Here is a 26951-nt window from a genome sequence, read left to right as displayed (position 1 = left end):
TATATTACAATACCCTTCCTTTTAAAGACTAAATAATATTCCACCCTCTATTTACATCACATTCTCTTTTATTCCTTTGTCTGTCAGTGGACATTAGGTTGTGTCCACCTCTTGGCTCTTGTGAGTAATGCAAATGTAAGAGTTCATCAGGGAGCAAACCTATGCTTCTCCCCAGTCCTGTGATGCTGGTGGGTCAGCAGCTGCAGGTGTTGTCAATTAGCCTTATCTTTTAGTTCTTGTCATTAAACTAGCTCCCTCTTGAGCTTGCTTCCTAGTCCTTCCTAATGTCATCTGGGTTCTCTTCTTTTTAGGTGAACTCAACAAGTCAAATTTTAAATTTATTCTACTTGTAAAAAAGGGAAGGAAGCTATCAGGCCTTTTCTTGTCTTCTCTATTGAAAAAGCTCCAGGTCCTTCATCCCAAAGAGAGCCCTGCCCCAGGCCTGAGCACAGAGAAGAGTTGTAGGAGCCCAGGGTTCAGCCCCCTGGAAGTGAAGGCCCAAGACAAGCGTTCACTTCTGGGGTAGTACTTTGAATACTGTTAGTATCTTATCAGGAAGTTACTGTTGTCTCTTGATAGACAATATTAAATGCCACTCAGTGGATTGATCAGCCTTATGACTTAAGAGCCAGGTAAGTCTACAAAATCCACTTCTGATCTTATGCTAAACTATTGGGACCAACTGTACTTCATCAGTAAGGCTCCACATTTCCCCAGAACTCTTCAGGATCATGGTCATGTTCAGTGAACTGTCCTGAGAGGTAGTAGAACAAGGCATTTCAGGGCTGCTGTGTGCACTTGGCTCTGTCTTTGAGGAACCTTAGAGCACTGAAGTGGCTTGAGGGGAGGAGAAGAAGCCTCAGCACCTAAGCCTTCTTTAGGCTACAAAGCAATAAAACCAATCAAAACCCATGAAAGTAAGTTTGGCTATATAGATACTGTGCTGGCTAGTTTTCTATGGAATTGTCATAGGCTAGAGTCATCAGTGAGAAGGGAGCCTCAATTGAGACCTTGCCTCTGTTAAGAGTGGGTTATAAGTAAGCCTGTAGGGCACTTTCTTAATTAGTGATTGATGGGAGGGCCCAGCCCATTGTGGGTGCTATCCCTGGGCTAGTGGTCCTGGGTTCTATAAGAAAACAGGCTGAGCAAGCCATGAGGAGCAAACCAGTAAGCAGCACCCCTCCTTAGGCTTTACATCAGCTCCTGCTCCAGGTTCCTGCCCAGTCTGACTTTCTGTTCTGTTCGAGTTTCCTCCTTCAGTGATGGACTGTGATGTGGAAGTGTGAGCCAAGCAAACCCTTTCCTGCCCAAGTAGCATTTGGTCATGGTGTTTCATCACAGCAATAGTAACCCTAAGGTATCTTTTAATGATTTTTTTAAAAGAAAAGTAGAAGAAAGAAAAAGTAAAAGATGACAAGAAGAAGAAAAAGAAGAATGATCCCTAACCCACCAAACCCACTGGAATAATTCAGTTTGTAAAATCTTTGAGCCACCTGGAAGGAAATGTGAAAACAAAGGGACAATATTTGCTGTTTAGTAGATATCCAGGGTAAATGTAGCTTAAAAGGAAAATGGACTTAGAATTCGGATCTGCTGTGATGGGTATATCCTGTCCCTCTTCTTGCTCAGTATTGTCTCAGTGTTAAAAGAGGGTAGGAGCAGTAATAATCCCCTGGAGGCATCAAGGATGGAGCAGGAGAGACAGAGTATCATGTCTTTTGAATGGTGGAATTGTCATTAACTTGTTTGTTTTTTTTTTTATGGTGTGGAAAATTCCAAGAAAGATAGTCCATTTATGTAGGGTTGGCTTGGGCAGTGGGAAGGTGGGTGGTGATATCTGATTGTCTTGGCCAAAGTTAGTAATTTCCAAGAAAGGAAAGATAAACATTTAAAACAAAAACTGTTTTTAGAAGTTGATATAAAGACTTTGCTTATCATGCCAATTTTTATATGTCAGTTTTTCTTTTTATTATGAAAATATGAAATATATGCTCATAACTATTTCTGTGTGTCATACTAGCTAATTTGGAACTTTTGTTTTGACATAAATGAAATTCCAATGTTACATACAAAGAGATTAGAAGTAATTCTTTAATGCCATATAATGTCCAATTTTGGTAGATGGGCTAAAAAAAAGTATTACCTTTGCTCCCTGTATGGGCATTTAGCTCCTCCCTCCAAACAGGAGGTGGAATCTGTTTCTGCTCCCCTTTAATTGGCCTTATAACTTGTTTTTGACCAGTGGAGTGTGCCAAAGGTGACACTGGCAGTTCCAGCTCCAGCTCGTAAGATGACTGGCAGCTTCCTCTCTTGGAAGTCGTCTGTGACACAAGAAAGCTGACTACTCTAGACTACTATGCTATGAGAAGGCCCAAGCTGCCATCGAAGAAGAATAAGTCCTGTCCTAACTATCCCAGCCAGGGAATGGCTCACGTGAGAGAGGACGCCATGTCCTGGTCTCTAGCTTCCCTTCCATGCACAAAAAAATCTCCCAGCTAAGCCTACTCAGAATCATGAGAAAGACATTGTTTTCTTTAAACCACTGGATTTTGAGGTTTTTTTTTTTTTAAAAATTGTTTTTAATGTGATAATAAGCTAAAATGCCAACACATGTTCATGTTCCTCTGATTGTTAAAAAAAAAAAATAGCTTGGGGGGTGGTGCTCAGCAGATAAGTAAGTGCATTGGCTGATCTTCCAGAGGACCCCGGTTCAATTCCCAGCACCCACATAGCAGCTTACAGCTGTCTGTAACTCCAGTTCCAGAGGATCTGACACCCTCATACAGACACATATGCAAGCAAAACACAAATCAATACACATAAATAAAAATAAATAAATCATTTTTTAAAAATAGCTTTATGTTCTTAGTGTATTAGAATCAGGGTCCAGATAAGATGCAGCTCATTTGAAAATGAAATTTTTATTTTGAACAAAGCATTTACTCTAAAAGCCTGAATTCTGTGCCCTTGTTAGTGTTCTCTTGGTTTCCATTAAAAACAAAAATAACATTTGGATTGGGACTGGAGAGATGACTCAAGAGGTTCAGAGTACTGGCTACTCTTGCAGAAGACCCAGGTTTGAGTCCCAGCATTCACACAGTGGCTCACAACCATACCTAAATCTTGTCTTTGGGGATCTGATGCCCTTTTTTAACCTCCTTGGACACCAAGCATGCACATAGTGCACATACATACAAGCAGGCAAAACATTCATAACAAAAATAAATCTAAAATAAAATCTAGTAAATAAATCTAAAAAAAACAAAAAATTGAATTTATTTTATTTTATTGTGAGTATGGGTGTGCATGCATGCATGTGTGCATGAGTGTGTGTGTGTGTGTATGTGTTTGTGTGTGTGTGTGTGTGTGTGTGTGTGTGTGAGAGAGAGAGAGAGAGAGAGAGAGAGAGAGAGAGAGAGAGAGAGAGAGAGAGAGGAGAGAGCATTCATGTATCATGGCTTGCATGTGGAGGTCAGAGGACAATTTGCAGAAGTCAGTATCTTTCCATCATCTGAGTCCTGGGAATTGGACTCAGGTTGTCAAGCTTGGTCACAAATGCTTTTACTTGCTGAACCATCTCACTGGCCATATAAGAATATTTTAAAGCACTATGATTTTCTTTTTTAAAAATTTTTATTCTTTTTAACTTTTCATATACTCTACTTTGATCGTAGTCTTTCCTTCCCTCAGTTTCTCCCAGAACTTTCCCAACTCCCTATGCTCCCGGCTTCATGTTCTTTCTCACTCTCATAAAAAATATTCAAAGGACAAAAAATAGTAAAATATAACAAAAGAGCATACAAAACCATGGATTCCATTTTATGTTGGCCAACTACTCCTGAGCATAGGGCCTGCCTATAGTATGGTTGATATATCCAGTGTCACTCTGTTAGAGAGTGCTGAATTTTCCTTCTTCCAGCATGTATCAATTGCAAATAGCTTCTTGGTTAAGGATGAGAGTTTGTGCCCACTTCCCCTTCTCTGTGCTAGGATTTTGTCTGGCTTGAACTTGTGCAGATCTTGTAAGTAGCACCCTCCCCTACCTCTGTTCTTGGAGACAGGGTCTCTATGTGTCTGTCTTGGAATTCCCTGTGTAGAGACCAAGCTGGCCTCAAACTCATAGAAATCCACCTGCCTCTGTCTCTTAAGTGCTGAGGTTAAAGGTATGTACCACCCACACCCAGCCAGCAGTATCATTTTGATGGGCTAATTATTGTTTGGTTAAGAAGGAAGGACCATCTTCTCTAAGGAAAGGGAAGTATATGGTCTATAGAAGTTTCTACAGACGAAAGTGCAGATAGCTTACAGCGCCCACAGACACCTGCAGCTGCTGTCTTCTCTCTGTAAGGCAGGTAAAGGCAGGCTCATGATAGCCTAGAAGACAGTGAAGGATCTTGACTTAAGGAATAGGATTGCTTCCTTACACAAACAATTGGATTTCTTTTTCTTTTACTTTCTCTTATGTTTCATAAGTCTCTTGAGGTGGAACCGTGAATTTTGTCCAGTATTTATGGCTGTAGTTTACAGTGGTAGCTACTGCTACCAGTGGCTACCAACTGGGATCCTTTGATTCTGCCCAACAGTACTTATTCACCCTGTAACGTAGGGCCTGAAGAGATGGCTTAGTGGTTAAGAATGCTTGCTGCTCTTTAAGAGGACCCAACATTGGTTCTCAGCATTCATATCAGATGGTTTACAACATCCTCTAAGTCCAGCTGCAGGTATCCAGTGCCCTCTTATGTTCTCTTTGGGCATCCCCACACATAGTGCATACACATAGAGACATGCAGATACATAAATAAGTTAAACAAAAGAATAAAAACCCACTGCATAAAATATATCTTTTAGCCTTTCTGTTGCTGTGACAAATGTCTGAAATAAACAGCTTAAAAGAAAGGAAGCATTGGCTCCTTTGACTCATGCGTTCAGAGGGGTGAGTCCACTTCAAGAAGATACGGGGGAACACAGAAACTCATGTCCTGTGGCCAGGTGTCCGAAGAGACTGTCTACTGCAGCCTGGTTTCTCTGTTTGCCTGTGGGATGGCACATTTGCGGTGGTATTACCTGGTTAGTTAATCCTCTCTGGAAATGCCATCAGACATTCAGGAATTTGCTTGTTTATTAATCTCTTAGGTACTTCAGTCCCTTGAAAGTATCTAGCAAGATTGACCATTATAGTAACTTAATGATCCTCTCATCTGTCTTAACATGCTCATAACATACCTCTTTAATCTTCAGTTTTGTTTTTTGTGGGTTTTTTTTGTTTTTGTTTTGTTTTGTTTTGTTTTGGAGACAGGGTTTCTCTGTATAGCTCTGACTGTCCTGAATCTCGCTCTGTAGACCAGGCTGGCCTCAAACTCACAGAGATCCACCTGCCTCTGCCTCCTGAGTGCTGGGATTAAAGGCATGTTGCACCACCACCCGGCCTAATCATTCAGTTTTAAAGTTCAGTTTCTGGTTAAAAAAAAAAAAAAAAAGCCCCTTTTACTCTTCTTTCTCAAAAATGTAAAGCTGTTTTTTACCTTTTCCTTTGAAAGGACAATTCAGATTCAGTTTGCCAAATTCCATGAAAAATTCTTAGGGCATTTCTTTCCAACACTCTTAAAAACAAAGTATCAAACAAAGAGGAAAATTATACCATCAACATCTCCCTTTGTTTCGTGGCGTCTTGACTGTGACTATAGTCTCACTGAAGTCCAACATCTCTCGGGAAAATCCTGCTATCACTAGAGTTCTGAATCTTTACTTTCAGGTATAAGCTTTGGCTCTTCCTAGGTTTTCTTTTCTCTTTATTAAAGCTTTGTGCTTATTGTTAAAGACTTTAGAGCTTTTACTGCTAATGTAAATGGGCTTTCCCTCCTTCATTTCTCTAACCAGTCATTTCTGTCATATGGGAAAGTTTATAATTTATGTGTATTGCTAATATAGCCAGTCATCTTACTCAAATTTCTTATTGGGTAAAACGTTTGTCATGCAAGGATGAAGACCAGAGTTCAAGTCCCCAGAGTCCACACGAAAGCTGTGTTGCTATAGCAGCTGCCTGTAATCACATCATACAGGAGGTGGAGACAGTATTCCTAGAGCAAACTGGCTAGCCAGACTAGCCAAAACAGCAATCTCCAGGTTCAGCAAGGGACCCTGCCTCAGTATATAAAGATAGAGGGTGACCAAAGAAGACACCTGATGTCAACCTTGGGTACACACACACACACACACACACACACACACACACACACACACACACATGCACGCACGCACGCACGCACGTACAAACACACATGCACCTTCTCGTACTTGTGCCACTTCTCACCTTTTGTAAATAAAGCACTGGAGACATTATTTACCTGCCGCTCAGTGAAACCCAGCAGTCCCCATCACACATAGCAGCACTGGCCCTGTGCCTTTGCATTTGTGCCATGGAGGCAAGGTCCTGCATTACTTGCTACTGAGTTCTGCTGGCTGTCTGGGCTTGTGGTGAGCCCAAGCTCTCTTCTAGCTGGTGATGCATCTTCCAGTTAATGGGTCTCCATCTTTCTTTCCTCTCCCTGCCAAGCATGATGCTTGCAAACATTATCATTCACCCTTATTCTGGGTAGGCATAAATAACACAATGTGTCACCAAACTGTCACTTGAATTATAACCTTAAAAGTATGGGTGAAGCCGGGCGGTGGTGGCGCACGCCTTTAATCCCAGCACTCGGGAGGCAGAGCCAGGCGGATCTCTGTGAGTTCGAGGCCAGCCTGGTCTCCAAAGCGAGTTCCAGGAAAGGCGCAAAGCTACACAGAGAAACCCTGTCTCGAAAAACCAAAAAAAAAAAAAAAGTATGGGTGATGACCCTTTTCTGTAGAACTAAAGGCTGTGACTTTCCGGCCTCTACCTTCCCTCCCTCCCTCCCTCCCTTCCTCCCTCCTTCTCTCTCTCTCTTTCTTTTGTCTGTCTGACTGTCTGTCTTTCTCTCTGTCTCTTCTCTGTCTCTCTCTGTCTCTGTCTCTGTCTCTGTCACACACACACACACACACACACACACACACACACACACACACATACACACATTGTTATCCCCACAAGATAGAGTTTCTCACTGTCTTTCAGCTAGGCTGGATAACCAGCAATCTCCAGTGATTTTCTTGTCTCTGTCCTCTCCAGTGCATGGTTTAGCGTGATGTCCTCACGCTTGGTCAGTAGGCGCTCATAGCACTGAGCAATCTCCCCAGCACCACTTTACCTTTCTTGTTCTTCTAGTTAGTGTATGTTTAGTACTTTCATCCCAGGAGACTTCATACCATGGACACTTACACTTCTCCCTGCCTGTCAGCCCCTGGCAACTAATCTACTTTCTGTTTCTGTGCATTTACTCTTCTAGATGTCATATATAGATGAGAGATAAAGCATCATGGGACATTTTGTGGATGCTTTCTTTCACTTAGCATAATCTTTTCAGTTTTATCATGTTTCAGTATGTATTAAACCTCTCCCCTGCCAGATGTTATGGCAAATACATAGGATGATGAGGCAGAATCATGAGCTTGATGCCATCCCAAGGTACATGACAAAGTCATGCTTCAAAAGAGTAAAACAAAACAAAAATCAGAAAAACGTCATCCGGCTTTATGGTAGAAGAATATTCTACTAGATAGATGTTTCACATACTTTACACACTCATCAGTTTCTATTGTGAATGGTACCATGGTGAGCTGATAGTAAAGCTGTGTATGCTTTTGTGTGAGCACCTGTTCATTCTCTTTTGCATATGTCCAGGAGTGGAGTGGCTGGATAAATTTGGCAACTATGTATGTAGCTTTTTGAAGAACGGCCAAAATCTTTTGTTCAGAGTAGCTGCACCATTTTACATTCCTACCAGTAACAGTGAAAGCTCCAATTTCTTCACATTCTCACCAGTATTTGTTCTCTGCAATGTGATTGTAGTTGTCCTGGTGGGGTTCTGAGGGATTTCATTGTAGTTTTGATTTATGTTTCTTTAGCTACCAATGATGATGAGCACTTTTATTTTATTATTATTATTTGGTTTTTGAGACAGGGTCTCACTATGTAGCTCTGGCTGTCCTGAAACTCACTATGTAGACCAGGCTGGCCTTGAATTCATAGAGATCTGCCTGCCTCTGCTTCCCAAGTGCTGGGATTAAAGATATGTGCCATCATGTCTCGCTGTGGGATGGTCTGTATGTCAAATGTGTTGCTGATTGGTCAATGAATAAATCACTGATTGGTCAGTGGCCAGGCAGGAAGTATAGGCGGGACTAAGAGAGAGGAGAATTGAGAGAACAGGAAGCTGGGTGGGAGAGACACTGCCAGCCGCCATGATAAGCCGCATGTGTAGATGCCAGTAAGCCACGAGCCATGTGGCAAGGTATAGATTAATGGAAATGGATTAATTTAAGCTGTAAGAACAGTTAGCAAGAAGCCTGCCACGGCCATACAGTTGTAACCAATATAAGTCTCTGTGTTTACTTGATCGGGTTTGAGCGGCTTGGGACTGGAGGGTGAGAGAGATTTGTCCTGACTGTGGGCCAGGCAGGAAAACTCTAGCAACAATGTCTGGCAATGTTGAGCACTTTTCAATGTACTTATTACTCATTTGTATGTCCTTGGGGAAAAGTCTGACCAAATCCTTTGCTCATTTTTAACTAGATTGTCTTTTTCTTAAGTTGTAAAATATCTTCATATATATTCCAGGTATACCTTATCAGATATATGATTTTCAAAGCCCCCTTTTTTATGCTGAGTCTTAAACTCAGCTCCTCATGAATGTCAAGAAAGCATTCTGAGATCTTGTAACTTGTGACAGTGACCTTTGAAGTCCCTTTTTACTTTTGGTGACTCTCAGTTGATCTGCTGGTTTCTTCTTTCACTTGTGCTAGGAGTCTGTTGGAGGCCTTTCATGACTCATCCAAAAATATGAAGTGCTCACTAGAGAAGATAATTGTGTGTCATTCTTATGTTTGGCAGTTACGTAAAGCACTTATGATGTTTGAATCTTAGATGGTTTTTTAATAAAAAAAAAAAAAAATCCAGAGCCAGATATCAGGGTGAAAGCTGAAAGATCAGAGAAGCCGAACAGCCAGCCACTAGTTCTTACCTTTATGAAATCCTCAGCCTAAAGAGAGAAAGAGTTCTTGTCTCCTCACACCTTAGATACCTTTCTCTACCCAGACATCACTTCCTAGAATTAAAGGTGTGTGTGCTTCCTAGTGCTGGGATTAAAGGTATGTGCCACCACTGCCTGGCTCTGTTTCCGGTGTGGCCTTGAACTCACAGATTCAGAGGATCTGTGCCTCCCGAGTGATAGGATTAAGGGTGTGTGCCATCACTGCCTGACCTCTATGTATAATCTAGTGGCTGGCTCTGTCCTCTGATCCTCAGGCAAGTTTATTAAGGTACACAATATATCACCACACACTTACTTTGAAGCATTTGCTAATTATCTTTAAAGGAACTTAGAAATTAAGTACTTTAGGCTAATAAACCTATTTATGGGCACTTACCCTCAGGAAATAACTTTTGGAAGAAAAAATATCCTGTATGGGCAGTTGTTCCTGTACTGTGACCCCTAAGAGTAGGCAATTGAAGTTCATGTGACACTGAGCAGGATTCATTAGAGTTAAGTCCACTGCAGTACATTATTAGACTGTTAGTAGACATTTTAATTATGAAAGCCATACAATGAGAATATGTATGATAGTGTGAGGAAAAGAAAATATATATGTTTGTTATGATTGAAAATATGTATATTTAGACACAGAAGAGTATTGAATTATTACTAGGTAGTTTTATTTTCTTAAACTTCACATACTATTATTATCTTTGTAATTAAATTCAGTAAATTTGTTCCCGACATTGGTAAGTTGGTAGTGGAAATAGTGACAAGTGGTTAGCTCTGGATGTGTGTTTATCTTATCATAGCCTTTTTAATAGCCGTTACTTTATCACCAGGATCATCAGGCTAGATTTAGAAGCCAAAAAAATATAGTTTATTCTTTTCGTTTACTAAGAATTTGAATCAAGATGTTTAAATTTTCTCTACCTTTTTATCAAATCCAAACACTGATTCTAATTTTATTTTAATATTAGAATCACTATACTCATAGTCATTATAGCTTGAACATTTGCTAAAAAGAAAGTTAATGATGGTGATGTATATTTTTTTAAAGGCCAGAGTTTTAGAAAGAAAATGTAATACAGATATAAGCTAGGGGTCAGTAGGAAGAGAAAGCACTTGGGAACAAGAGAGTGCACACCAGAGACAGGAGTGTGGCTCCTCAAGAGGCAGCCTTGATGGCTAACTGTTAACAAACAGGGCAGGGTCGCAGGACAAAATCACCTTCTCAGGGTGTCTCATGAAGTAGCCACACAGTTATTTTACATATAAGTAAATCCCTCAGTTCAATTTCAAGCAGATCAAAGATTCAATAGTAGTTTGTTTTTGTTTTTGTTTTTTTTTTAAGAACAAAAAAAGCCCAGCCTGATCTACAAAGTGAGTTTCAGGACAGCCAAGGCTACACAGAGAATTCCTGTCTTGGAAAACCAAACCAAACAACCAAACAAAGAACACAAGAAATAAAAATGAAAAAATACAAAAGAAATAAAAATGAAAAATACAAAACAAGGAAATACATGCTTGTGAGTAGTTACATGAATCCAAGATGAGGCCTCACTTTGAGTTGCTCCACCCAAACTGAGTATGTGGATGTCCTAACCTTCTGATCCTTGGCTTCACCTAAGTGACCGTGTCCTAGGAACATGGAGGGACTACAACTTTGGTTGGGAATACAGGTGGTAGGCCAACAGGAAAGGCCAGGCCTGACTAAAATGGACTTTGTCTCTGGGCCTGGTTTGAAGGAGACAGAGGCATTTTCATGTTCTTATATGTGGGAGGACTGTGAAAAGAAAACACTTGTTGGCTCAAATGTTTAAACAGGAATTACACTGGGTCTTTTGTTCTCAGTCCAAAATGGTCAGAAGTAATTTTTAGGTCCAAAGAGGGTGGCTTTCCTTTCCTCCCTCTTTCTTTTTCATAAGCTGAGTTACTGAATACAAAGATAAGGGGGTAAAAGAAACAAAAAGAAACTGTATAATTTAAGCTTATCAAATGGTACAGAACATCCCAGCTCATTCTTAGCACAGCTACCAGGGAGCTCCTGCCTTAGAACTCACAGCTAAGAAGCACATGAGCTTCTTGTGAAAAGACCTACAAGACAGAAAACCAGCAGTGGGTATGTGACTGGTGACCTAGAAACACAGATTCGGAGACTGCAAGATCTTCATCATACTTTTTCTCTTTCTCCTCAGGCTTAACAAGGAAAAGTGGCTTTCTGCAAATGACTGATAAAGCCACCCTTAGAAGCACTTCTCAGGCCCTCATGGAGTAGCTGAAATTTGTCCTGCAAGGCCCTCTTGCCTGCTGATCACCCAGAGTGATTGTCACCATGGCCAGCAAGAGGAAGTCCACCACCCCATGCATGATTCCGGTTAAGACTGTGGTGCTGCAGGGTGCCAGCACAGAGGCTCAGCCTGTGGCAACTTTGCCTGAAGGTCCCCAGCAGGATCTTCCCTCAGAAGCACCTGATGCCAGCAGCGAGGCAACCCCAAACTCCAACAGCACTGAGGGCTCTGCCCTGGCAAACGGGCACCGGAGCGCTTTGGATGGCTATGTGTATTCCTGTAAAGACTGTGATTTCAGGTCCCAGGACGTGACTCAGTTTGTAGGGCATATGAACTCAGAGCACATAGACTTTAATAAAAACCCAAATTTTGTATGTACAGGGTGCAGTTTCCTGGCAAAAACCCCTGAGGGGCTTTCCCTGCACAATGCCAAGTGTCACTCAGGGGAAGCCAGCTTTTTGTGGAATGTGACCAAGCCAGACAATCATGTAGTGGTAGAACAGAATGTCCCTGAGAATACTAGCATGTCTGACCTAGCAGGTGAATCTGCCACTGAAGGGACTGATGGACAGGCTGAAATCATTATTACCAAGACACCAATCATGAAGATAATGAAAGGCAAAGGCGAGGCCAAGAAAATCCATATGCTTAAAGAAAATGCTCCCAATCAGCCTGTGGGTGAGGCTTTGCCAAAGCCATTGGCTGGGGAGGCAGAGGTTAAAGAGGGGGACCACACTTTCGCCAATGGGGCAGCTCCAGTCAGTCAGGCATCTGCTAGCACCTCAAAGCCCCCTCATGCAGCCAATGGGCCCTTGATAGGAACAGTGCCAGTACTGCCAGCTGGTATAGCACAGTTCCTCTCCCTCCAGCAGCAGCCCCCAGTGCATGCCCAGCACCATACCCACCAGCCCCTGCCCACATCCAAGGCCCTTCCAAAAGTCATGATCCCCCTGAGCAGCATCCCAACATACAATGCAGCTATGGACTCCAACAGCTTTCTGAAAAACTCCTTCCACAAATTCCCCTACCCAAGCAAAGCTGAGCTCTGCTATTTGACTGTGGTGACCAAGTATCCAGAAGAACAGCTTAAGATCTGGTTCACAGCCCAGAGGCTGAAGCAGGGAATCAGCTGGTCTCCTGAGGAGATTGAAGATGCCCGGAAAAAGATGTTCAATACAGTCATCCAATCTGTGCCTCAGCCCACCATCACAGTTCTAAACACGCCCCTTGTTGCCAGTACCGGCAATGTACAGCATCTCATCCAGGCCGCTCTCCCAGGCCATGTTGTGGGACAGCCAGAGGGCACAGCAGGGGGCCTCCTGGTCACTCAGCCATTGATGGCCAACGGGTTACAAGCGTCAAGCTCATCTCTCCCCCTGACAACTGCATCTGTTCCCAAGCCAACTGTGGCACCCATCAACACTGTGTGTTCAAATACAACATCAGCTGTGAAGGTAGTCAATGCAGCCCAGTCACTCCTCACAGCATGCCCCAGCATAACTTCCCAAGCCTTCCTTGACGCAAGCATCTACAAAAACAAGAAGTCTCATGAACAGCTGTCAGCCCTGAAAGGAAGCTTCTGTCGGAACCAGTTCCCTGGGCAGAGTGAAGTAGAGCACCTGACCAAAGTGACGGGCCTCAGTACCAGAGAGGTGCGGAAGTGGTTCAGTGACCGGCGGTACCACTGCCGGAACCTGAAGGGCTCCAGGGCCATGATGCCTGGAGAGCATGGCTCTGTTCTCATTGACTCTGTGCCAGAGGTGCCCTTTCCTCTGTCATCCAAAGTTCCGGAGGTGACCTGTATCCCAACAGCAACCTCACTAGCAAGCCACCCTGCCACAAAACGACAATCTTGGCACCAGACCCCAGACTTCACACCAACCAAATACAAAGAGAGAGCCCCAGAGCAGCTTCGAGTCCTGGAGAGCAGCTTTGCACAAAACCCGCTTCCCCCTGAGGAGGAGCTGGATCGCCTGCGAAGTGAAACCAAAATGACCCGAAGGGAAATCGATGGCTGGTTCTCAGAGAGACGGAAGAAGGTGAATGCTGAGGAGCCCAAGAAGGCTGATGGGCAGGTACCTCAGGAGGAGGAGGGTGCTGAGGAGGAGGGCGGAGATGAAGAGTTGGCCAGTGAGCCGAGGGTCCCTGGTGAAAGTGGCTCTCCTGAACTGTTTCTTAGCCATACCTTGGCAGAACGCAAGGTCAGCCCCATAAAAATCAACCTCAAGAACCTGCGGGTCACTGAAGCCAGCGGCAAGAGTGAGCTTCCAGGGCTGGGTGTCTGCGAGCCTGAGGAAGATGGTTTGAACAAGCTGGTAGAACAGCCACCGGGCAAAGTGAGCTACAAGAAGACGGCACAGCAGCGTCACTTGCTACGGCAGCTCTTTGTCCAGACACAGTGGCCAAGCAACCAGGACTATGACTCCATCATGGCCCAAACAGGGCTGCCCCGGCCAGAGGTGGTACGCTGGTTTGGAGACAGCAGGTACGCCCTGAAGAATGGCCAGCTCAAGTGGTACGAAGACTATAAGAGGGGCAACTTCCCACCAGGTCTGCTCGTCATTGCCCCTGGCAACCGAGAGCTGCTGCAAGACTATTACATGACACACAAGATGCTGTGTGAGGAAGATTTGCAGACCCTCTGTGACAAGACCCAAATGAGTGCCCAGCAGGTCAAGCAATGGTTTGCTGAGAAAATGGGTGAAGAGACCCGGGCTGTGGCAGATACAAGCAGTGAGGACAAGGGCCCTGGAACTGGAGAGTCTGTGGCAGTGCACAGAGTGCTGGGTGATGCCTATTCAGAGATGTCGGAGAACAGTGAATCATGGGAGCCAAGTGCTCCTGAGGCCAGCTCAGAGCTCTTTGACACTTCGAGTCCCCAGTCTGGACGTCAGCTTGGTAAGGGACTCATGGGATCCATGCATGGCCTTCCTCTGAATCTGAGGGAGGGTGCCGTCACAGTGGGTATGGGTGCAGGTTTTATTGTCTCTAAGGCTACCTGGCGACCAGACTAATTGCTGAGGAGTAAATTCCAGGGAACAACTAGCAATAGAAGTCATAGAAGTAAAAGGCTGAGAATTGGACTTTTGTTTTGGTTCCTGTGTTTATTTGTGGTAGTGGTTTTGGTTTAAATCCATGCAGGGAAGAGAACATAGTAAACTTAGAGGGACTCATGCTTTCCTAGCCATTTCTTAGTATTGATTAAGATATCATCTGAGTCACAAAAATCTCAGACACTATGTGGAAGACAGGGTTAGGAGTTCAGAGGAAATTTAACTCAAATTGACAAGCAGAAGAGATTCTTTAATGGTCTCATTTATTTGTGTGTGCCTGGTGCCCACAAAGGTCAGAAGAGGGCATCAGATCCCCTGGAACTGGGGTTACAGGCAGTTCTGACTTGCCATGTAGGTTCTGGGACTCAACCCTGGGTCTTTTGGAATAGCAGCAAGTGCTCTTAACCGATGATCCATCTCTTCAGCCTCACAGGGTGCTTTCTTCCCCTAATGAAAATCTTATCTTAGGTTTGTATTGTTTTTCCTGATGTGGAAGAAATGTTTTTCATTATGGAAAATCACCTCTGTTTTAAGAAATATGAAATCCAAAGTTTGAATTTTGCCCTTGGGTTTCTCTGGGTGGTGGTATTTTAGTATTTAGAAGTAACATTAGATTTTTTAAGACCACAGTTGTGAAGCCATCGACACATCACATCTTCAGGTTTGTTTTTCTGTGTTTTGGGGTTCCTGAGTTCCAGACTCTTCCTTCACTGTCCCTTTGCATTTGTCTCCTGATGGAATGCCCCATCCCCGAACAGCTAGACCAAGGGAGCCTGGAGAGAAGAGTGTTGCAGAAGCTCAAGGCCTGGTCCTCCAAAATGGTAGCCTGGCCAGCTGGGCCAGGAAGGGGTAGAGGTGACCATAAAGTGTCTGTGGGATTGGACACTGTGCAGGTGTTCCCTGGAGACTGCTGCTTCTGTGGGAGGCCCTAACCCATCCCAGTGCTGCCCCTGAGATCCTGAGCGTTTCCTGGACAGTGGTGCACTGTGTGCATACAATGCCTGGACATTTTGTTTGCTTTGACCTAGTTCCCGTGCCCTATTTATTTCCTACTTAAGCCACAAAATTCTTACCCTTTCGCTGAATATTCTCCTTTATTTCAATATCTTTTTTGAAAGACTCTGCTGTTGCTTCACTTATTTAAGGAAAAGGAGATTTCTAAGTAATGGTTGTTGGGGGGAGGGTTGCCACCAGTGAGCACTTGGAGAAAGTGCTCGCTCTCTCTCTCTCTCTCTCTTCTCTCTCCTCTCTCTCTCTCTCCTCTCTCTCTCTCCTCCCTCCCTCCCTCCCCTCCCTCCCTCCCTCCCTCCCCTCCCTCCCCTCCCTCTCTCTCTCCTCTCTCTCTCTCTCTCTCTCTCTCTCCTCTCTCTCCTCCTCTCTCTGTGTGTGTGTATGTATATGTACAGGTAATGTGTCTGTGTTTGCTCATGCATGCGTGCCTGTGAAAGGCCAGAGGTCAACCCCGGATCTTTTCTCAGGAGGCATGTAGCTTGTTTTCCAGACAAGTTCTCTCCTGGGACTTGGGGCTTGACCATTAGGCTAGTGGGCCATCAAACTCCAGGGGTCCACCTGTTTCCACCTCCCCAGCAGTGGAATTGTAAGTGTGTACATCACACCTGGCTTTTGTTCATAAATTCTAGGGACCAAACTGGGGCTTTCATGCTTCGGAGGCAAGTGCTTTACTGAGTCGTCAACCCAGAAAACTTGCTGTTTCACACGCCTACTAAGGTAGAACTCAGCTTTGCAAAGCAAACAGGGAGTAAATATCTGGTGGACCCAAGTCACTGCTCAGCACTGGTTTCTTGATTATGATATCAAAAGCATTGGCAACAAAAAATAAATAAGTTGGGCTACATCAATATTTAAAGGACTTTGAGCTAGGCATGGTGGTGCACACCTCTAAATCAGCATTTAGGAAACAGAAATGGTTATGAGTTCCAGGCCAGCCTGGGATACATAGCAAGACCCTATCTCAAAACAGCAAAACAAAGTTTAAGAAGATTTTCAAATCTTTTTAAAGCTTTGGTGGCACATTCCTGTAATCTCACCATTACAGAAGCTGAAGTAGGAGAACTGAAAGTTTGAAGCCAGTCTGGTCAACATAATGAGGCCCTGTCTCAAAAGGAAATAAAATAAAAAGCTTTTGTGCATTAAATGGTAGCCTCTAGCACAGCATTTTTTAACCTGTGGGTCATGAACCCTTTGGGAGTCACATACCAGCTATCCTGCATATCATATATTTACATTACAATTTATAACAGTAACAAAATTATAAATATGAAGTAGCAACGAAAGAATTTTATGGTTGGGGGTCACCACAACATGAGCTGTATTAAAGGGTCCCAGCATTAGGAAGGTTGAGAACCACTGAGCTGGAGAGTGAAAAGGCAACTGACAGATGAGTGAAGACACCTAAAGATCATGCATCTAATAAAGAATTAATATGCAGAACACATAGAAGTACAATTCAACAACAAGCCATTAAAAATGGGTAAATTTATTGAAATAGATATTTCTCTTAAGGAGAGACCTACAAGCTCATGAAAAGATGGGCAACATCTTATGCTAGAGAGATGCCTCAGTGGTTAAGAGCACTGGCTACTCTTAAAGAGGACCTGGGTTCAGATTCCAGCACCCACATAGCAGCTCACAACCACTTTTAATTCCAGTCTCAGGAGATCCAGTGCTCTCTTCTGGTCTCCATGGGGACCAAGCACCACATGTAGTACACAGACATAGATGCAGGCAAAACACCCCATAGACATAAAAGTAATTTTTAAAAGACAAAAAAATGTTTAAAAAGGTGACTAAGATGTTTAGTTTTTAAGGAAATGCATATGAAACCTAGAGTGAGATTCCAGCTCACACTTAAATATGCTATTTGCTAACATGTACACAAACAGAAAATCACAGGCATTGGTGAGGATGTGGGGAAATTGGCTTATAGTATATTGCTATGAATAGAAAGTGATTAAACCTTGGGAAACTCTTCAGTAAATCTCAAGAAGCTGAATAGAGGCTTCTCATCCAACCCAGAAAAGAGGGCCTGAGCTGACACTGTGCACGAATGTTCAAAGCAGCAATATTCACAAGTTCCAAAAGAAGAAAACAACCTGTGCCCATTGCCACAGGAATGGATAAACAAATGTGCTATAAACATTCAATGGAATATTATTCAACTATAAAAAAGGAATAAAATGCCGATACATAGCACAACATGGATGCAACTTGAAAACATGCCAAGTGAAATAAACCAGTCACAAAAGACAAATATTGTATAATTCTATTATATGCAGTCTTTAGCCAAATTTATGAAAATTGAAGGTAGAATGTAGGCTACTTCTGAGAGAAGAATTGGTAGTTATTATATAATGGACATAGACCTTCTATTTATGGTGCTGAAAACTCTCTGGAAACAGGGTGGTGGTTCATAACAGAAATGTACATAGTATTGAGTCCTGTGTTTAGTATGGCTGTAATGAGAAATTTAGTGTTAGGTGTATTGTACCAAGATTTTTTTTAGCTGGAGAGGGGATGAGTGGGTAGAAATAACGAGCATGGCAGAACAGAGCAGAGGCGGCAGGGGTAGCCATGCTCTTGTGGTAGCATTGCCTCCACAAGCACCCTGGCTGCTGCTTCTCCCCTGTCAGCCTCAGGGGATCTGTACCTATGAGGTGAGACTCCTGATATGCTGCCCTGACCTTTATAAATGAAGGCATGAGGAGGGGGTACAGTAGCTGCCACGATGCCAGAACTCAGGGCTCTTATGGGCCAGGAGGCAGGACTAGCTGCTGTGGGATGGTCTGTATGTCAAATGTGTTGCTGATTGGTCAATGAATAAATCACTGATTGGCAGTGGCCAGGCAGGAAGTATAGGCGGGACTAACAGAGAGAAAAATTGAGAGAACAGGAAACTGGAGGGGGAGACACTGCCAGCCGCCATCAGGACAAGGAAGATGTAAAGTACCGGTAAGCCACAAGCCACGTGGCAAGGTATAGATTAATAGAAATGGATTAATTTAAACTGTAAGAACAGTTAGCAAGAAGCCTGCCACGGCCATACAGTTTGTAACCAATATAAGTCTCTGTGTTTACTTGATCGGGTTTGAGCGGCTTGGGACTGGCGGGTGAGAGAGATTTGCCCTGACTGTGGGCCAGGCAGAAAAACTCTAGCAACAACTAGCTGTTAGAATACAGGGGTAGCAGGCATCAGGGGTCAGTGGATGCAGTGATGATGGGCTAGGTGAGTGCCAGGAAGCCAAGAAGTCTGAAGGCCTCGTCAGATTCAGTCAGCATCCTGTCCTTAACCCACACTCTGCTCTTTCGCCTTCTCTCAGACTGGAGGGGACAGTGGCATGGCATTACTTATGGAATTAAGGAATCCCCAACACCACTGATACCACCCAGGATAGTGAGGACTGGGCATCCCTGGGAAGTATACAAGCTGTAGCTGCCATAGAATGACAGGTATGTGTTTTCTCCTCAGAAACAGACTGAATTTGATCTGATTACTGTGAAGGACCGGCCAGTCTGGGATGCTGTCTACCATGTGGAAGGGCCAAACCTGCCATGCATCATCTTGATGGCCAGCTTTGCCAGGCGCCCAAGAGAGCCTCTGGAGGCCTCACTGAGCCCAGAACCTGCCGCCACCCTAACCACCTGATACTTCTAAGCAAGTAGCAAGGGGTTCTCATCAGCCCATCCTCCCACTATGCAGGACCTCTCCTTTGCCTCCCAGGGACAAGCAGTTCACATTGCATAGACATAGACCCGGAGTCAAGTTCTTAGCATATACAGCTGCCCATATACATTTAATAAAGCATCCAACTGCAGACATTCTCAATACATAGGAGCTGGGGTTAGCAAAGCAGTACAGCTCTGACAATGCCATGTCTGTTCTCGCGGAAGCTGAGACTACAAGGGCCCTCATCGTCTGCAGCAGCAGGAGTCACAGGTGTGCTCAGAACTGCTTCAGGCCCAGCCCCACTTGCCTTCTCAAGGGCACAGAGCTGTTGAAGAGCCCTCTGCATCACTGAGTGGAAGCAAGCCACATTTTGTGCCAGGCTTGCCTTTGTTCTGACTGACAGAGCCCACTGTTATCCTAATTCTGAACACAACCCAGCTATGAGATTACCACTGGATGCTTCCCACTTTCTTTAGTTAACCGTAATTCTGATTTTTCATGGAGCTTGAATCATGGACCAACTTCTCCATTATCAGATCAGCTAAAGAAACCATTGTTGGAAAGCCCAGTGTACTGACCTGTATGCTCCCTTCAGCCCTTCAATTCAGACTCCTTTAGAGCAAAAGGAAGGCAAGGTAGAGCCAGTTGCTGTGGCTTTGGCCACCATGGTGCTCTCAATGCCTCCTGCGGGTCAGAGAAAGTACACCGTGGCTGGTAGAAAGAGTGAGGCTGAAGAACTTGGGAGTTTTTCTTTATGACCTGCACTGGTCTTGAACACAAAGACCTGCGGGTAGGAGTCCCTGGCAGAATGCCCTTGCCACACACCAAGGACCTGACCAACTACTGGTTTCATGATCCAGAGGTGCTGGACATCACTGGATAGATTCCTGTGAGATGTTTTTAAAGTTTGAATTTTATATTCCCAACCTGGGAAACAAGAACTCTATTTGCTTTTGCCTAAGCCTTGTGTCCTTTGAATTAAAATCACAAGAAAAGGTGCCTTTGAAACAATGGACAACTTGCTTATGGAGCTGTACTAAATAGTAAAGCCTCAGTGTCTCCAAGGTTGGCCTCTCTGAGAGCAGTGGATAAAGCAGGGCAGGGGAGGGACAAAGATGACAAACAGGATGTGTCATTCATGACCCCACTTACCTCTTGGAAACTCCACAGGAGACCCACAGGCAGGGCAAGCATTTTGACCAAGAAGTAGTGGTCAGCTTGTAGGTGTCATCTTCGCTCCCCCTCACAGGGGTGGGAACAGTCTGAGGATGAGCATGGCGGCCTTTAGCCTTCTAGGAAAGAGGGCTTTCTTTGTAACCCAGAGCCCTGGAACCATTATAAGATGTTTCTCTTGCCTTTCCTGTCCCCATAGGGATGACCTCACATTTGTCTCAGATTGGGGGTTTTTGACTACTTGGCAAGTTTTACAGCCTATTTTTGTATCCTTTCTCTTTGGGGAGGGAAGTTATTTGGCCCCAAACTTTGAGGAATTGCAAAGAATGGTGAGTGACTGCTTTCCTTCAGAGAACAGACATCTGAAAGTTTTCCTTTAGTGTTTGTGTACATGCAGATTTACATATCCACATATACAGTACACATACTTATTTGATACTTATAAAAACATACATCTGATGTACACGTGAGCTTCATGTGAATACCCTAGGGGGAAGTAGCCTGTGTGTGAAGAGATGAAAGTACACTGGGCAGCTGGAGCAGCAAAGGAAGCCATCTACTGTCTAAGAAAGCGCCTGTGTCTCACCTGAGCCCAGATGCCTGCTGGCTTTACTTTTAGAGCCCTGCTGCACTAGCTGAATGGTAGACCCTATACAAGGTCTGAACAATTTACACGGAACAAGTTACTTGGTGGACACTATGCTGGACACAGATAGCAGCCTGGTCTTGGGCACTGGGCAGTCTTCTGGATGGGAAGTTGCAGTAATACTGGCCCCAGTACACCTTTCTCAGAGCTGGTAATGGCAAGACTGCCCAGGTAAGGAATCCAACAGACTAAATGGACCTTGTTTTGGACCTTCCTTGGCTTTGGGATGGGGGAGGGAAATTGTGGCTTGGACCTTATGTTTGACAGGTACTGAGGGAGGTGGTCATGGGGCAGGCACTTCAGGGAAGAGCTCTGGGTGCCAAGCATGAGTGCACTGACAGAGGAGTAGGCGTGTAAGTCGGCAGCTACCATGTCTATGGCTACTACGTGACAGATCACAGCTGTCTCGTCCAGTTGGAGGGTCAGTTCTGTGTGCCTTCAGCAGAAGGCTGGCTGAGGGCTGCAGAGGTAGGATGGAATGTGCCTCTCCTAACAAAGCTTGCTTTGTAAGATGAGTCTTGCCCCATCCTCTGCACTTACTTGGACTCACCGGAGGCAGTAAACTCTAAGTGTTCTTTGTTGCCTGTATTATGTTTGATTTTTTTTCCTACTTACATAGGGTTGTGAGTTCAGTTCTTAACCAGACCCCATTCTAACGGAAATCTGAACTTATACATAGGCTTTGCATATTACTTGTAATTTTTTGATCGTATTTTTCTTTTGAGAGTTGGGTGTGTCAGTTTCAGGAGGCCTTCTCTGGATGGCTTGCCAGCACTTTGAGGTCTACTAGTGACTGCTCTTGTACTTTTCTCTTGGCTGAGTGACAGCAGCTGTCAGGTGGATAAAATACCTTAGCCTGAGGCACCCTTCCCTCTGGAAGCAGAAGAAGAATTGGGTCAGACCCAGTAGATTTCTGCCTGTATCCTCCAATCTGTCCCCAGCTGGCCTTGAGTGGCTCCTACCAGGAAGCTTAGCAGCACTCTCTAGGCCCAGATGACTCTGAGTTTACGTATTCTGTCAGTAGCTAAGCCATACCTGTGCCCCTTCCTCCCTGTTGGCCCTAGGACACCTGTCACACAGCTGCCTCGTGTGGAGAATGAGAGGCAGCCTTTCTGGTTAGAGTCTTTTGTGTTTCCCCCAGGTGACTGTTGAGCTGTCCCTGCCTTGAGCCTTTTGTCTTCCCAGTCTCTGTATGGACCAAAATCCTCAGATTGGAACAGCTCAGTAAGTTCCACTGACAGCCAAGTGCATAAAGGCACTTTCTGGGAAACCAAGCAAAAAGGAATCCTAAAACAAAACTTGGAACTTACATTTTTCCTAAAGTCTCTTGCCCTTTACCTGCTGTTCCCCACAGAAGAATGTTGGTTCCATCCACTTTTGCAGATGAATTTGTATCACATTCATTTGCAAGGCTCAATTGTCTGCAGGAGTCTTCTAGATTAGCTCATCCTGGCCAAGGTTTGGCAGGCTGCCTGGTTTTCCTTACTCCAGACTGGAACCCCCACTTCAGCATTCCTGACTTAGCTTCCTGTTCTTTTTCTCAAAAGCACACTGCTCACTACCATCCTGTCCAGACCTTTAGGGGTGACTTCCATGTGTTCTAGCCCTGGAGCCCACAGGTCTTCTCTAAGCACAGACCTTCCTGAGTCTTCAGCCTTAATTATCCACACTGCAGTTTGTTCTGCCTTGGTTCAGTGGAGCAGGTAAATGACTGGGCTGTATACTCCAGGGTAATGAGACTGTTGGGGGTCTTCGGTGGAACGGCTGGGCTTGATATTGACTGAGTAATATGACAACTGATTATACTGCTTGCTGTTTCAGTCGCTAACTGGTTTATTAGCCAGAAATCCAAATGGAACTGAGTCCTCAGAATCCATTTCTGCTGGAGTCTGTGTTCCTAGTGCCTGGCCACTAAGGGTGGCTGCATGGAGTGGTAAGCCCAGGTGCACTGAGAGCCCGGAACCTGCACTTGGTTATGAAGTTCACAGAGTGTATGGTCTTAGGACTGAGAACCTGCTTTGGGGTCTGAATGCTTGTCAACACTAGCCAGCAATCCTAAGGACCTGGTCCTCCAGACTTGAAAAACAATACAGGTTTTTCTAGCTCAGGGTCTAGCAGGAGCACCTCTTCCCAAGTCCTCTGAAGTCTGGAGCAAGGGTGGAAAACCAGGGGTTGGGAACGAGACGCAGGCAGACCCGGGTTGCCAAAGGACAGAAGTGGGTGCCTGTTTCCTTTTCCAGTCTCTTGTTATGGTTTGCAGGGCTGAATGGATTCAGGGTAGTTCTACTCTGCTGTCTCTGCCCTCCTTGAGCTAGACCTTCTCTTACTCGGGCAGGAACCAGGCAGAGCAGAGGGAGAACAGCTATTTGGCAGGGACTGTTTGCTGCATGGTGTCTTCCTACTGTTTACAAGGGTGGGCGGATGGCAAGTTAGGACACCTGAGAGGGACCTGCACATTGACCTGCTGTCATTGCTTCTTTCAAGAGATTGGTGGACTGTGCACATTTATGGGCACCTGTGTGTTAACAGCTTTTCTTGGTCAATGCCTTTTGACATGTATTCCCTTCTATGGAAGGTGGATGCTGCTGCCGTACTCTGTACAACTGGAGTTGAAGGTAAAATGTCTATGATAATGCCTGCTCAGACACTGAAGATAGAAAGTTGCCAGTGCTTGGTCCTTTCCAAGCAAGTCCCAGAAGAGTCCCTGTCCATCTGGGGAAAGTCTATTACAATGTGGTCCCTGTTAACCTGCAGTTTGCGCTTAGAGATCTTGTCCTTAGCTCCTGCCCACACAGCTTGGTCTTATTCTTGTAGCTTCTTTGGCTCAGGTCAGGGCCCCATGTGAGGAGGTTGGCTGCAGTGAGAGCCAGCACCCATTCCTCAGCAGGGTTCCAGCATGAGTTGGGTTGCTCCTTGTGAAATGGGGTGGGCCGAGGGCAGCAGTGGTCACTAGGGCAGTGATCTCTCTCCCATGCTTCTGAGTGGCCTGCTTTGTTCAGCTTTGCCAGGGAGGTCAGACTGTGTCACAATGTTATTAAACAGAGAGAACAGGCCAACCTTTCTCTGGCCCCTGCTGACTATTGTTCTTTGAGTTGTCCTGACACAGCCCTTGGGGAAGTTGGGGAGGCTGCCAAGGGCCTGCAGAGCCCTTGCTGACAACGTTCTGGTTCCTGGTCCTCTGGCACTTGCTTTATGTTCTGATCTCAGTGTGGATGGCTTTATTCTCGGGGGCCAGACTGCTGAGAAGTGTGACTGGTGAATGACTTGCAGTCTGCCTTTGGTGTGCTTCCTGTCTCCCAGGAACAGCTGAAGTGACTATCCTGGTGCTAAGTGGGGGGCAGCTGTCCTGTTGAATGGCAGGAGGGTCACCTGCTACTGTGACCAGCTATGAGAGCAAACTGAGAAATAGCTTATTCTGTCACATAGGCCTTTGTGGAGTGGGAATTTTCTGTGGCCCTGGCTGGCCTGAAACTCACTTTGTAGACCAGGCTGGCCTCAGACTTAGACACTCTTCCTGCCTCTGCCGCCCAAGCACTGAGTTACAGGCAGGCATGGGCCACACCTGCTGGAGTGTGGGGATCCTTTACCCTGGGAAACATTTGAATAGAAAGACAGCCTTTGCCTTTGGTGTGGGCTGTGTCTGGTGGGAGGTGCGGGGCTGACCTCCTCGGGCTGAGTGTCCGGGCCTCTTAAGGTCCCCCATGGGGATGCTGCTATTTCTAAGATGCAAATTGCACATTTCCTAGATTTTGTATCTGCAGATTTGGATAAGGGATGGGATGAGGGACAAAACTGCTTATGTAGTTTGAGTGGGCCTCAGTGGTACTTCCAACCTTTTGACTGTTCCTAAATAAAAATGTACAGACATTTCTTATCTGCTGACTGTGTGTGTGTATGTGGTGGGGGAAATTAATAAAAAGCTAAAAACCCCTCTATTGGTTTATTTATTTTTGCAAACCTGACCTTAAAATCAACAGATGTTGGGGCTCCCCTCAGCGCCCAGGGAAAACATTCCAATTCGCTTGTCTTCTGCCTTACTGAGTTCACTCTGATGGCTTCCATGTGAAACAACTGTGGAATTTTAAAATTGTGCCGAGCCAACCAAGTCTGATCTTAGAGCCATAGGACACGGGCAAGCTTTCTTGTTCCTTTTTCTGATGAGAAGAGTTGCCAGTAGAACATGCTGTTCACTAAGGAGGGCTTGTCACTATGCAGGGAGACTCGGGAGCCTTCTAGAGGACCAGGATCAAACCCACACCTCCAAGACTCAAAGCAACTTAATTTTGTTGGGATGACCACAGTGGCCTATCACACATGGAAAAGGGGCTCCTAAAGTAAACCCACCTGGGACAGAACAAGCATCAGGGGCTGCTCTTTCCCAAGGCCAGCTTGGGTCCTAAAGGAGTTGCTTTGTGTTCGATCTAAAGGGCCAGGTCACTGGACTGACTAAACTAGTTAATACCATGGAGCTATCTCTTGAGTCCTTGGTGGGCAGATCCAGAACACACTGGGTGTGGAGATGGCAGCAGCAGCCAGCAGCAGGGAGCTAGCTGCACATGATTACTAGTAGGAACAGGCTGGCCCATGGCCATATATCCTCTGGGGAAGCCTCTAAGGGCCAGATCTATTTCATTAAAATAAAGGCAGGTCTGGGCTTGTTTTGGTCACTAAGTTTGGTAAAGTAACCTCACACTCATCACCCTTCCATAGCTCTGACTTGGTTAGAGATAATGGATAAGTTGAATGACACGTGGCTGTCAAGTCCCCGTCCTCAGCTGAAGTTTAAGGTGGGTCTGGCCCCAGTTCTTTTTGCTAAGGGCACAGCTACCTGGTAAATGAATTTTCTTAGTAAAGGCCACAAACTGTTTCTGCCTTCTGACCCCAGGGTTTTCTGTCTGTGGCAAGAGGCAGAATGGCCCTGAAGTTGTAAGCAATGCTCTCTTGGTAAGTGTTCACTAGTGATCCCTCTTTACTTGTTCCTGGCCTGATAGCCAAACACAAGGACACTTCTTTTGGCTTGTGTTCCTGGTACCACTGACTTCCTTTCCAACCCCACTCTTTTGGTTTCTTCTGCCAAAGCCAGTGGTTTTCAACCTGACCACTCATTTTCATGACCCAAGGAGCCTGTGAATATCCATACAAGGCTCCAGTATCAGTATTTCTCAGATGCACCTGTGTTTAAGCACTACATGGCTGAGGCTCTACAGGTCATAACCCACTAGATGGAAGGCAATGTTACACCCAAGCTGTTGAATGTAGGGACACACTGCATGCATCGGGCAAGATAGCCATGAGGTGCCAAGACATTAAGACCCAGGTCATTTCTCCTTCCCCAACATTTGTCCCCTTCGCTGGGTATTCTGGGTCAGTCAGCAGTAGTCAGGATCACCTAAAGGATTTAAGAGATGAAACTGGTCCTTAAGTCTGCTCATTGAGAGAAGGATCAAGACTCAACTGTAAAGGAAATGGGGAAATGGGATAAGGTGTAATGACAAGTGAACCACAGTGTGTGAAGCTGCGTAAGGAAGGCAGAGCTGAGCTGCTCCTGGAAGACTTGCTCAGGAAATGGAGCTATCAATTGAAAATTTAAGTGCTCAGCACCAAGCAAAGATGTCACACATCAACACTGAAGACCAGCAGACATGGCTCCTACCTTCTCCTGGGCCACAGACTCGAATGTGAACTCAGAGCTCCTGATGAATCCCACCCACTGTTTCCTGTGAGTGGGAGGATCCTTCCCTTCTGTGATAGGATAAGAAAACTTCACAGTTCCTCGTGTTGTGGGACCCCAACCATAAAATTATTCCTTGCTATTTCATAACTAATTTTGATACTGTTATTGTAATGTATCTGATATGCAACCTCAAAGGGGTCACGACCCACAGGTTAAGAACTACTGGTTTAGATGACCACTATAAACCAGCCAGCACTCAAGTACTTGGTGCTATGTGAGCCGAGTCAGCAGCTAGTTCAGCACGGGTACACACTGCTTCA

The 26951-nt window shown here is 45.0% G+C and overlaps 1 protein-coding gene across 4 annotated transcripts in view; it reads left to right on the top strand.

The window, feature by feature from the left end:
* Zhx3 (zinc fingers and homeoboxes 3) overlaps window positions 1-24887 on the top strand; it is a 125913-nt gene extending 101026 nt beyond the window's left edge. For all 4 annotated transcript variants that reach the window (XM_052722622.1, XM_052722624.1, XM_052722623.1 and 1 more), the window contains 2 exons: window positions 11309-14299; window positions 18941-24887. In XM_052722622.1, the coding sequence (XP_052578582.1) occupies window positions 11446-14299; window positions 18941-18951 (2865 nt within the window). In that variant the 5' untranslated portion in view covers window positions 11309-11445 and the 3' untranslated portion in view covers window positions 18952-24887. The remainder of the gene's footprint in view (window positions 1-11308; window positions 14300-18940) is intronic.
* Window positions 24888-26951: the final 2064 nt, after the last annotated feature.

The sequence above is a fragment of the Peromyscus californicus genome, unplaced genomic scaffold (genome assembly GCF_007827085.1).
Source record: "Peromyscus californicus insignis strain IS unplaced genomic scaffold, ASM782708v3 Scaffold_7__1_contigs__length_154581171, whole genome shotgun sequence".
In the NCBI taxonomy this organism is placed as follows: domain Eukaryota; kingdom Metazoa; phylum Chordata; class Mammalia; order Rodentia; family Cricetidae; genus Peromyscus; species Peromyscus californicus.
This window is presented reverse-complemented; position numbering and strand designations above follow the sequence as displayed.